Genomic DNA, 12,909 nt, shown 5'->3' on the forward strand with positions numbered 1-12,909 from the left:
TTCTCTCTTTCACCTAATGATTCAAAATATTATCATTGAAATCTCTGGATTTATAATCATCAATTTATGAGCAACAACCTCTTGTTGTTCATCTATTCGAATAAATTTCTGCCATTTTCAAGAGATTTGTTCGACTTTGCAACGCTATTTCTTAATGGTATATTCGACGCTTAGTTCAAAAATTTGTGACTGTCTGGTGCATATTCTAAAAACCCTATAAAAACAGACAAACTGAAAAATGTGACAAAAAAGGCTGTGGAAAATTTTAGAAAAATCCTACGTTCAGGAAATATTTTGCATTTTGTATTTATCTAAAACTTTTTACTATCTCACTGTACAAACTCACTAATATTTTCAGATATTCTGAGGCTATAACAAATCCGATTGCACCATTCGAAAGAGAATGAGCATTTTATATCAAAAAAAATCACCCTCCGAGAGTCACTTAAAATGTTGAACCATATCTCTTCAAAAATTAAAATTGTAGAAAATTGAATATATTTATTAATATTTTTAAAAATATCAACAACTCGTCAAAGGCTGTAAAAAAAACTTCCTCATCTTATGGGCTTTACATTGATATAACCAGATGTGACGATAACTTTTTAGTACTGTTCGAAAAATGATGATTGAGTGTTAGAAAAAGCAGTTTAAATTAAAATGTTTTAGAAGGGAATGAATCACACTCTATTAAATCAATTATTCTTAACCCAAGAGCACTTAGATCTTCCAAGGAAGTTACAATGCCCATATCCAAGTTGAAGATATTAGTACTTCCGACCATAAAATAATTTGGCATAACTGTGCCTACCGCTTAATGGTTTCAGCGTCCACTAAGCATCGGAAAGCATTCTGTTGATGTTAGATAAAAGCTTTGACTATATTTTAATAGTAAGACAAACTTGTGTGACAATGCCTCCTGAAGTAACACCTATCTATCTATCCAATCATTCCAATGAACCCTACTCGAAGAGATTCTAATCATTCCACCATTGTTGTTTTAGGTAGTGAAAAAAGTTAAAATATTTTTCGAACGAAGATTTTTCGAAAACAAATTTTTACTAAACATTTTTTGTCCTTAAATTGTACAACTGATTCCTAGAGTTTGGTAATTAGGCACTGAGACACCCTGTATAATTGTATTTCACTGTTCCTTTATCTCCAAAAAATTAATGAAACTAACATTTATGTTCATATTTTTAAAAAATGTAAGTGGTGTCTTGATAAAGTTTTAAAAATATATGAGCGATTCTCCCAGACAATGACTGCAATGTAGTTGGGTAATCGACCATAATCATTTGATCTATTATTTTTTTTAAACCAAACAGGTGTTTTTAATTTTCAAAAACATTTCTACTTTTTTTAGAGAGAAAAGTAGGTTTCATTTGTGTTCTTGTCTGGTAAATTACATCATCATAACCTTCTCTAACTAGCATGCAATCCACTCTAGTTATCAACTTGAGAGTAACAACATGAGGCTTTCTTCCTGGTTGTTTAACAAGATCAAATTTATTATATATACAACGTATTTTTTTATCTGTTTAAAAAAAAATTCTACTCGAGTAGATAGAATGCTGTTTCCTCTAAAGAAATGAAAGCGTTTGACATTTCTATGTAGATTTCTTTTTAGAAAAAGAGGAAAATTTTAGAGAATGTGGCTTGCTAATCTTTGTAACTGAACACTATTTTACCTCCCACAATTTTGTTATTTCATAATAACTATCTATTATAAATAAATATCTACGTATCTAACATTAAGCTTAGTATTTTACCGTGTGTAATTTTCAGCGAGTAGAATGACATATCTAATTATAACTAGGCTCTTAATTTAAGCCATAATGATGTTAATGCTGTATTTAATAATTTTTATGATGTCATATCTTTGCTAATTTCTATTTTTACTACTTGCAAAAACTATTCTTATCTGAATTATTATTATCCTAAACAGTTTTCAAAATAACTAATTTGCTTAGTAAAGTTAGCATTAAAGATCTATTAAATATCTCATCTTCGTAGTGACTGTATTTAATGCACAGACTAAATCTTGATATAATTTTTATTTAAACAAATTAAATCAATCCTATTAAATCCTAGCCTAGCAGCATAAATAACTAATGCAATTAAGTAAATAGCTTGAACAAAATCTTCTGATTCTCCTCACATTCTATTAAGACAACTTCAATAATTTTAGAAGCCTATTCTCCGGTTTTTAGTTAGTGAGTGATATAATATATCACTATCGAATTATATAATATAATATCATTATATTATAATGAGTCTACATCTTTGAATCCGGTTAATTTGTCTTCCTTAGACTTTTGTAATTCCCAAGAAAAAACAGAACCGATTCTGTATATTCTTCCGACTTAGTGAATCCCCTTAATTCTACATTGTTGACACTGTGCCTGCCAAATTACCTTCATTCATTATGCAACTAACCATTGGTACATTTTCAAAAATGAGCGATACAAATTCCCTTACATCTTTTTTGCTTTATTTGATAATCTCAAGAGAATCATTACACTTAACACTCTTTATAAATCTTGTTGATTTAACACATAAGTTAAGTTGGCGCCATCTCATGAGCATTTCTTCATAATTCGAGAATAATGTTATGAAATCTTTCGAAGCAAAAGCTGGAGATTTCTCTAAATAATTCGTAAAGTCCAGCATTCTAGTTTAAGAAAAAAAATTCCTAATTTGGCAATACCAATACGCTACTGGATTGGTTTTCATCCTAACAAACTGTTTAACATCAATTCATCAAATTGTTTTAAAGATGTTTCTCACAAGTGTCTTGTTTTTCGCTGGAGACCCTCAAGTTTCACTTCTTGTTCCATTCATATTTGAATTGTTTATTGATGATGTTGCACGTCACTTTTTTTGTGGCGATGATTAGTTAATCGTCTATAAAAAGCACCAAACAATGTTACGAGGTGGCATCTTTAAATCTTCAGCAAAACACCAGTATTCTTTTGAAATTTGAAAAGTTGATAAAATACCTTCTACGAATAAATATCAAAATACATTAGGATTCTCGATTTCACTTCAAATAATTTTCGCATGTATCTTATTGTTACAAAATATTGTTAGTTTGATTATTTTATGATTTGATTAGTTTTTTTATGAGAATTTAATGTTTAAACTAACCCAGATTCTTGATTATCATCATAAGATGAATCAGAAGCGGAATACGGAGGTCTTCTTAACATCAATAATTTTGGCATATATACAAGAAATATTTTTTTCATCCATGGTCCCATTTCATGTGTTGAAGGTGATCTAAAAAAAAAATATAAAAAAAAATTGTTGGTATAGTTATAAACAGAAGTGCACAAAATATGAACTAAAATATTTATGGAACTTTAAAGATAACAGCAGGTAAAATGACTACTGGGTTCAATCGTGAAGTTTTGACGGTTGTAAAACCAGAATTAGAGAAAGTATAAAAAATATTTATTAACAGCAATATTGTGTATGCATGTGGGTGGATGGATGGGAACACGGTTTTGCAAAAATATTTTACCACATTATTAGCTAGTAAAACTTGAATTTAATGTTTGTTGCAAGTGTAACGGGTAGAAATAATGGCTCAGTCAAATTAAATTTTGACGAAAGAAAGTTGATGTACAATACACTTAAACAGCTCTGTCTGGTATTTTGAAGCTTTGGAATCGTTTAATTTGAAAAACATTTCAGTAAAAGAGGAATTCGATGGCCAATTAATCAACGGTGACGAATTTTTTCCTCAAACTAAAAAAATCATGTGTACGAAGGAATATGATGAATGCAGTGGGTGTTTTACAGGAACTTGCGTTCAAACCACATTAAGAAGTTTTATTTAGGATAGGTATTAGGATGGTAATGTGAATGAGCTATAACTTGTGCTGCATCACAAAAAATCTTCTGAAATATGTATAGATTTCTGTAACAATTTACAGAAGACAATATCCAACAAAAATAATGGGTCCACATCTCACCTTTATAAAAATAATGAGTTTTCTTTAAAAAATAATTGGTCACATTTTTCTTCTACAATGTCGTGTTTAAAGAACTAAATTCATTTGATGTGATGTACCCAATTGTGCTTTTACAGCATGCCTCCTCTGGCTCGCTAGCCAGGTTAGCCAGGAGGTTATCAACTGCTCTCTGTATCTAAGGAGGCACTTTTGGTGGCACAGTACATGCTTCACAAGTTGAGTAAAGTGCATTATTTGATAAATTAAGGAATAAGTTTGATCCTTTACATGAAAGATATTGATCACTTAAATATGTGGCAGGAGGTTTCCAATTTTTTTGGTAATTAAACGCAACTCTCCCAAAATTACCAAATAATTATTAACCTTCTTATTTGTAACAGATGTAAAATTAATTTTTAGCCATTTTGTGTATGCTCGAGAACATCTAAAGCTCTTAACATTTGATTTTTGTTAGAAAAATCACTCGGAAAATGACTTATTTCCCGATATTAAAAAAAAATACTAGCTTTACTGCCTTGGCAATATTTTTAGTAGAAAGGGGATGAAAAAATACATAAAAATGATCTATCGCATGCTCTTCTTTCTCTTTGATAAGAAGTTAAAAAATTGAAATATGATTGAAACTAGAGGTGACGGGCAACAAATTTTTCCTCTACCATTTTTTGCTCTAATTAACCGTTTAAGCATAAAATGCATTTGAGCCGTCTTAAAATGAACACCCTGTATATTAGACATCCTATATTACATTGTAATACTTGTAATACGTTGTAATATTACATTGAAATGTACATGTTTGTTTGCGTGGAAAACCAAAATTTGGAAATATTACAGCTTCTAACTTTAGAATAGTTGTACTATACTTAATTTTATTCATTTCATCCTATTAGTACAACTTTAATATTCGATAATCAAATACTAACCTAGAATTAATTACAATTGATTACCTGAAATGTACATTGAGAACGCAAACTGTGACACAAATTGACAATGACACAATTATCATTGTAAAGAGTAAATATTTTCCCAGTAAGGGCACTGCCAATGAGGTAGGTGGGATGATTTCAGCCAACAGTAAGAAGAACACAGTAAGCGAAACAAGAATTGAACTGCATAGTGTCACTTTTTCTCCAGAATCGGATGGTAAATAGAATACAAGGACGGTGAGAAATGTTATCCCAACACATGGTATAATTAAATTCACTGTGTAAAATAGAGTTTTTCTTCTCATTGTTAAGTTGAACGTAATATCTGAAAATTAAAAAAAAAGTATAGAACACTAAGGGTATAATTTCAATGTTTTTACTATTTTAAAGAGAAAATTAATATCTATGAATGTTTGATTTAGAATAAAAATGTGATTAAAAGTGCTATTGAAGAATGATGATGACTGAGTTTTTTTTAAAGTTGTAGATATAAAAAATAAATCGAACCTGCGCAATTTGAAAATTATTTTTGTTTCTAATCACTTTGCATTCTGAATACATTATTTGTTATGTGAATTTAACAATATTGTACTTTGAAAATTAAAAAAAAAAGAAGATATTCTAAATCAGATCCTTAAATTCATTCCTTAAAGGCTGGCGACCAAAATCCTATCTTTTTAACACCCCACTGTTTTCTTAAAAAATAGTGCACAGAAACCTTGATAAGGTTCTTAGAAGAATTAAGATTTTCATTAAAATTTTTTGCTTTCTTATAATTTCTAGTAACTTAACTTAAAAAACATTATATTCTTTGATGATGGCCTTCTTTCAAACGCGTAAGACACGACTACTGTCGTTTGTACGAACACCTCGCGTTTGAATAACTGGGAAATGTGCTCTGCCTAGTTGCACTCTTAGGGTTTTGTATTTGAAAAGTTCATTTATCTATGTATCAAGTACGCCAATGGTCTAGTTTTCATCTTTCTCTCTTGTTACATTGTCCACATCACCGGACAGTGAGTTGTAAGAAGCTTATTGGAAGAGAAAATCTAAGGGCCAATAGCTGGATTTGAATCCGTGATCTCTGCGTTGGAATCCAGTATTCGCTAACCACTTTAGTAATCCCTTCCTAACTGAGTATTATTACTAACTACCTCCTCTTTTAACTTCAATTTAGCTGTCCAATCTCGAACATTTTTTTTTTAAAATAATCATTGAACTAATTCATTTATATGTTTAGAAGCTAGTAAATATAAAGTTTTTAATTTTCAAAATGTTTCGATTCTACATAATTAAGTGCATTAAAACTCTTTTAATCAAATTATATTACCAGAAAACGGTTCAACGCAACAAGGATAGTATTCTTCATTTCTTGTGGCTGGTACGGCAAGTATGTCCCATTCGACAGATAGATAAAATTCACTTAAATCAATGCCAATATCAACGATATTTGATCCAGGATTTTGATCCATATGTTTCAAATCAACCTGAAATAAATATTGATTTAGTCAATTTCATTTAGGTAATTGTCCAGAATTGGAGGTAATAAATGATATGAGGGAAGGGATTAGCTATGAGGTTAGCATACTGGACTCCCACGCGGAGGTCCCGGGTTCGAATCCAGCAGCTGACCCTTAGATTTTCTCTTCCTAGGAGCTTCTTACAGCTCACTGTCCGGTGATGGACAGTGTTGTCTGTAACGAGAAAACACTGTCCGGAGGCCGGCAGTGCACTGGAAAAAGCTCCGGGCGCTAATAACCTCAGCTGTTGATGCGCAAAAAAAATAAATAAATAAATAAATGATATGACTCTTAAACAAACACATTACTTTTTTCCTAACTGCTTTACACAACTTTCAATTGACATCAAATTAATTACCTTAAAACATTAAATTTTTACACTTTCATTATTTAAAAGCAGAACACTTCCAAAATGAAAATAATAATTCAGAAGATGATATTTTCAATTAGTTTAAAGCAAAATATATTATTCCTATATCAAAACAGATTTTTTAAAAAATAAATGAAGAGTCAACCTCTTAGTTCTCCGGGTTCTTTGCTTGACATTGGACATTGGTTTTTCTTATAGACCACTCTGTCTAGAACCGACATTGAAGTATAAAGGCTCCTATTTTCCTAGATATAAACGTAGCTTTGCCCTCTTTCCTTCGCAGTATTTCTCTATGATTCTTATGGGAGCAAGTGTAGTGTGACTGAAGTAATTCCTTTCTTTTTGAATAATCTAATATAGAATCGGGTTTCTAAAAGGAGTATTGACAGCAATAGTCGTTATTACTCCTGCTCGCCAAAAGCAACTAACATCAATTCAGGGTCAATGCATTCAGGGATGCCTTGGCAAAGGTTTTTTAACTATAAGTTTTAAGTATTTCAGTGATTTTTATTATTATTATTATTATTTTTGTAATTATGAGTAGAAGTCTATGAAATTGATGCATACGTTTAACGAATGATAAGTCAAACTAAGAACTCGAATATTTTAATCACTTACTTATCTAATACTTGTTTGTCTCAGACATAGATGGAGTGTCAGGTGTGCCAAAATTTCTGAGAAAGTGCTAGATTGAAGGAGAGCAATCACTTTTTTAAGAAGTCGACGCCCTTCAAGAATCAAACGAAACCCCTCATCCTATCCAACTCTCCACAATCCATAACACACCCTAACTCTCATCTAATCTAATTGATGGATTTATTGGAAATTTCATTATTATCAATTGCATTCTATTTCAGCAATAGCCCATTTCTTTCATCAAACAGACATAAATCATGCAGTTAAAGAATACTTACTTGAATACCATTGTAAGTCCAAGATCCAAATCTCATAGTGCAACTTTGCTCATCAAATGGAAAATAAAGCACATTAATTTCACAGGATGATTTGTAAATCGCTGGTGGTTTCCAAATTACTTCCCCTGTGTACTTCAATGTTGCTTTCGTCATCAGCGTCACTTCATAATTTCCATCTGCACTAAAATTCAGTTTAGTTTTTAATTCTTTTAAGATTAAATATGTCAAACCACTTTAATGTCATTGAATTCCAGCATTCACAAATTGTAATGTAAATATTGCCTTATCATGCAATTAATGTAATCAACATATTTTTCTAATTTAAGTAATATTTAATAATTTCTTACTTATTAAAAAGAACAATGTCAGGAAGCCAGATGTGTTCAGATGGTACATACAACATTTCCACTCCGCCATATTCTTCTGGATCCCACCTTAGTTTGTAGTCAATCCATTTCTAGTTGTGACCAAAATTAAAAAAAAAAAAATCAAAACCAAGCCTTATAGTAGAATTTAAACATTTTTGTGCCAAATTAAAAATTTCGAGTAAACTTAGTTTTGAAAATTTAATCCTACCTGCTCTACCCACAGATTTGTTGTCATTACTTGATTTTTTAAATTCTGTAAATATAAAAAGTATTTTCAGTTTAAAGAAAGCTTAATTATTTTTGTTTAGCTTTTGTATAATATTATTTGAAATTAATACATACATCAAAAACTCATGGTTATTTTCTCGCCCAAAATAGCTACAATATCTTGGTAAAATTTTAGAATCGTTCAAGGATCACTATTAAGTTTATTAATTATAGTTTTTTTCCTGCAGTCACTGGAATTGTTTAAACCACGACTACAACACGAATTCACGACAATTGGATACAATTAAGCTTGGAATTAGCGTGTAGCACTATTCTAGAATTCCACCTGCTAATTTTGGTTCACTGCCCGAAGGAGTAGAAATTCTTGAAATACTTGCAAGTATTCCCGCATGGGAAAAGGCCAGGATCGATTTAGGAAATAATAGGAATTTCTCAATCCTGTTAAGCCAGAGAAAGCTTCTTGCATGGACACTAGTGGAAAGTAAAACTGAAAGATGAAGGAGCCCAGAGGGTTTTGCTGACTATATTTGTATGTGAAAGCAATTACTCGTTCAACTGTGTAATACCAGCCACTTATTATAAGCACTTTAGTACACGGATTTTTCGATCGAACCTTCGTTCGATTTCCCTACTTCGAAACATATTGAAGGCTAATTGTAATACTTAAAAACATGTAAGTGACATAATGGCCGTTTCATTTACAGCGTCTCATATGAAAAAATGCAAATTACAATAATTGCAAGGAGTTATTCTTTACAACTTACCAGATACTTATTTAAAAACTTACCATTTCTAGTAGCTGAGACATTTTCAGTCTTAACCATACTGTCAGCGTATCAGTATTATTGCTAACAGGTCTAATTAATCTGTTATAATTGCTTAAAAGATCATCATAAAGCCTTTTAGCATCTGGATTTGCTTCAATTTGCTTGACACCTACAATTGATTTAACAAATCAGGAATTCAGGCTCTCATTCTAACTCTTGTATAAATAATTGAATAAAAACAAATCTTAAATTTTAAATAAAAGTTCTATTTAGCCAGTAAAGGCAAAATTAATAATTCTAATTAATAGAAAATGATAATTACCAGCTAATGCAGAAGTAATTGTCGATACAAAAACAATTAAAATGTTTAAAATCATCTTTTATGTACATTAAAAGGCTGATAATAACTAAAATGAAGATTTAAACTTCACTAAGGTGTGGAAGACTGAGATATAACCGGAATGAACACTGCCCAGCATCCAGTGAGATCAATAGGCATCTACAGCGCATACTCCTTGGTAGAATGAATTTAAAAAATATTAAGGAATACCATAGTTCTTGAATGATTGAAATAAACATTTTCTTTAATGTGTATAAATGAATTAAATTTTTGTTCTAAAATTATTTTAGATGGAGTATGCCTACGATGCGGGATCTTTAGTTATTTCATTTTAGTTTTCCCTCAAACCTAATACACTTATCGGCAGAACCACAATTTCAATTTTTCCTTTTTGCAGTTGTAAAATTAAATCCTTCCTGCATCAGAAAACCCCTTAATCACATGATAATCCAGCAAGTTTATTATTATTAGTTCATGATGGATAATTGTAAATCTCTATACCTAATTTAAGCCATTTGATTCTATTTGAGAACCAGAAATCTATTAGGGCCATACTTATGAATTATTCATAAAGTTTGATTAAAATTATATTTTAATTGGGTCTAAGTATTTAGAAGGATAAATTTCTGGGGCTTGTACGATCTCTAAATGTTAATTGCACTGTTGCAGGTTTTACTGGATAGTCCCATTACATCTTCATCCTCTTCTAATAGGCATGATTTAAATAATACTTCTTCCTTTTTTGACCTGGTTGTAATATTTCCTAATAGAATGTTATAACATTTTCATCTTAGAAGAGATAGTTGATGCATTACTGTACTTATCTTTAGTCCTACATGAATGTAGGACATGTAGTTTAAAGATAAAATCCAGATGCAAAGAATCCTTCACTGTATTTTACCGAAAAACTTCTAAAAACTGAAAAAACCATCTTCAATGTGTAATACTTTAAAGCGGCTCTTCAAATGGAACCTCCTCACGTCCCTAAAATGAATTTTGCTGGAAAAATATTTCAAATAAAAGTGATATGTCTATTTTTGTTCTCCAGCTACTTGACGAATATCTCGAAACAACTTATTCAAACAAGTTTCTTCAGCATTAAGAATATAATTATCAAAAATAATTATTTTGAACATTATTAATACAATATTTTGATCCAAGAAACAAAAATTTGGATGAATCAGCTATAATTTAATTCTCTCTTTAAGTATTTCTTTAATAATTTATTTATTTTTCTTTTAATTTGACGAAACGGGATAAAGAATAAAACTTGAATTTAGCCCCCAGCAAGGAACAAACTTGTCAATTATTGACTTGTCCCAAACTTTCATACAACTGCCAAATGCAGCATCTTAGAACTTTAAAACATGAGCAATATTTTAACCCCCAAATCAAAATTAAGTTGTTCATTTCATCATAATGGCATTAATCCGCGAATTGATCGCATTCATCATGAAAATAATTACATAATTTTGAATAATTATTGATTTATTTCTAATTCTACTACAAATATATTTTAACTATCCATGTTATTTGTTGAAGGACTTAATTATCTAGATCGTCGATTTTGTTTTTAATTGTAAAACAAAGATAAATTATTTTTGATAACATTAATAGCAATCTTTAGATAGACAATCCGGTAAAATTAATATTTTCAATTAATTACAATGAAGTTTTGGAGTACGTAGGTACAGAGGCAGCAGTTTGGTTTCCAAAAGTAAGAAAGAAGTTGTTTTGTTGGTAAGTAGCCCGAATATTTCTGCGTTAAAAATTTTAAAAACTGCTTATAAGAATATAAATGACCTCAATGTCATTTATGTTGGAACATAATTTGGACAAAGCCCAGACTGATTGACTGTTCGCGTATATTGCTTACTATTTTTTATTTATTACTGCTACGTTTTTTAAGGTGCACTTTATTTCCAAATTTAAAACCTAGCATTTCTATGAACTGATCTGCACTTTCTATTGTACAGTTTACTTTTTGGCAATTGTATTTTAATCTATTCTAGCCTCCTTTTTGTGACCACTTAAGTTTTGACACCATATTTCAAATACTTCATTTTTTAATAACATTATGTACGAGTAAAAATGGTTCTACCGTAGTACGTTTTATAGTTATTCGATCTTTAAAGGTTATATTAAAGGGTTATATGTTTATATTTGTTTCTGTTAAATATATGTAGTTCAAAGAAAACAGTAAACTTTATTTTCTCTCTTGCTTCGTGTGTTAGAGCAATCTTTGTAGGAGTAAAAAACCTGCTTCCACAGGATTGACCATAAAATTGCAAATACTTTTGCCTGGGATAAGTCCTCTGTTACGCTTCAAGGCTTCTGATAGAGATTATCCTGTAACTCATTTTTAGATTCTGGCACAAATTTTTCGACCAAATTCTTGCTTAATTTCTAGACATGCCTGTGTATCCTCTACAGGGTGCCATTGTCTTATTCGGAATGGTTGTTAAAATTATTGATGATCAAATTTAAAAAATATAAATTATTTATCGGCATCAAAAATAGCAGTAAATTAAATTGTTTCAGCATAAAAAAATAAATAAATAATTTATTCAATTTCTTTTTTATCTTCTGATTATTTTCTAAATTTCTAATTATTACGCGTTTCTGCAAATCAAGTAATTACTTTATCCGAAGTATTTAGCTTGATTCATTGGTCTGAATCTCGTGAATGTGTTGAGAATAAAGAATAAATATCAAGCATGAACAGATAGTTGAGAAGTGAGCTGATAATCAGTTAATTAGCAGTAGTGCAGAGCTATTACTTAAAAATTATAATGAGTAATGATAGACAATATTATTTACAATGAAAACAAATTTATATTCGAACTAGTGATTTAAAATTATATTAGGTTTCACTTTTATACATTTATATTTTATTTGAAGTTCTGGAATATATAAAAATATAAATCAATATTTGTTTTTTGTTTTTTTACATTGCTTTATATTAATAAGTAATTATATATTAAACATAATTTCTTTCAGTTTCCAAATATTTTACATGCAGTTAGTTTTTGTTTAAATTAATAAAATTAAAAATATATTATTATTTAGTAAGTTTCACCAATAAAATAATAAAACAACAAAAATTGTTTCTAAACTTTAAAAATAAATTTTTTTAATAGACAAGAATTGTAAGGACAAATAAAAGACAGTAGTTAATATGTTGCTTATTTAGGTATTCAGATTATCGTTTAACAATGCCGAATCTTAATGTCCCTCTCATTCTTGCAGATTCATTATCTTTTAGTCCTGAAAAGAGCAGTGCGAGTAGTTCACCAGCGTTCATCTTCTTGTCGTATGAATCTGGGGAAAAAAAGAGCAGCAAATGATTTAAATATTATTAGTAGAAAATAAAAGTAATGGTTGTACATAAGGGATGGGACAGTACAGTGGTTAGCATTCTGAATTCCACAGCGGAGCACCCGGGTTCGTATCCAGCTACCGGCTCTTAGACTTTCCGTTCTTAGGAGCTTCTCACTGC

The 12,909-nt window shown here is 30.2% G+C and overlaps 2 protein-coding genes across 4 annotated transcripts in view; both read right to left on the reverse strand.

Annotated features, from left to right (window-relative positions):
* Positions 1-9,551, reverse strand: part of nAChRbeta2 (nicotinic acetylcholine receptor beta2) — a 53,010-nt gene extending 43,459 nt beyond the window's left edge. For 2 of the 3 annotated variants that reach the window (XM_074122099.1, XM_074122098.1), the window contains exons 1-8: positions 9,393-9,551; positions 9,091-9,239; positions 8,284-8,328; positions 8,055-8,164; positions 7,708-7,888; positions 6,234-6,390; positions 4,925-5,228; positions 3,151-3,282 (exon numbers count right to left, since the gene is read on the reverse strand). In XM_074122099.1, the coding sequence (XP_073978200.1) occupies positions 3,151-3,282; positions 4,925-5,228; positions 6,234-6,390; positions 7,708-7,888; positions 8,055-8,164; positions 8,284-8,328; positions 9,091-9,239; positions 9,393-9,447 (1,133 nt within the window). In that variant the 5' untranslated portion in view covers positions 9,448-9,551. Of the gene's footprint in view, positions 1-2,466; positions 2,908-3,150; positions 3,283-4,924; positions 5,229-6,233; positions 6,391-7,707; positions 7,889-8,054; positions 8,165-8,283; positions 8,329-9,090; positions 9,240-9,392 lie in introns of those variants that run through there. The other variant, XM_074122100.1, reaches the window with a different exon arrangement.
* Positions 9,552-12,276: 2,725 nt separating this feature from the next.
* The window catches only part of LOC141451066 (uncharacterized), a 38,337-nt gene continuing 37,704 nt past the window's right edge, over positions 12,277-12,909 (reverse strand). Inside the window, exon 3 of the mRNA XM_074122101.1 lies at positions 12,277-12,731. Coding sequence (XP_073978202.1) covers positions 12,613-12,731 — 119 coding nt within the window. The 3' untranslated portion in view covers positions 12,277-12,612. The remainder of the gene's footprint in view (positions 12,732-12,909) is intronic.

Source organism: Rhodnius prolixus, unplaced genomic scaffold (genome assembly GCF_049639745.1).
Source record: "Rhodnius prolixus isolate KJV_2025 unplaced genomic scaffold, Rpr scaffold_8, whole genome shotgun sequence".
NCBI classification, from domain to species: domain Eukaryota; kingdom Metazoa; phylum Arthropoda; class Insecta; order Hemiptera; family Reduviidae; genus Rhodnius; species Rhodnius prolixus.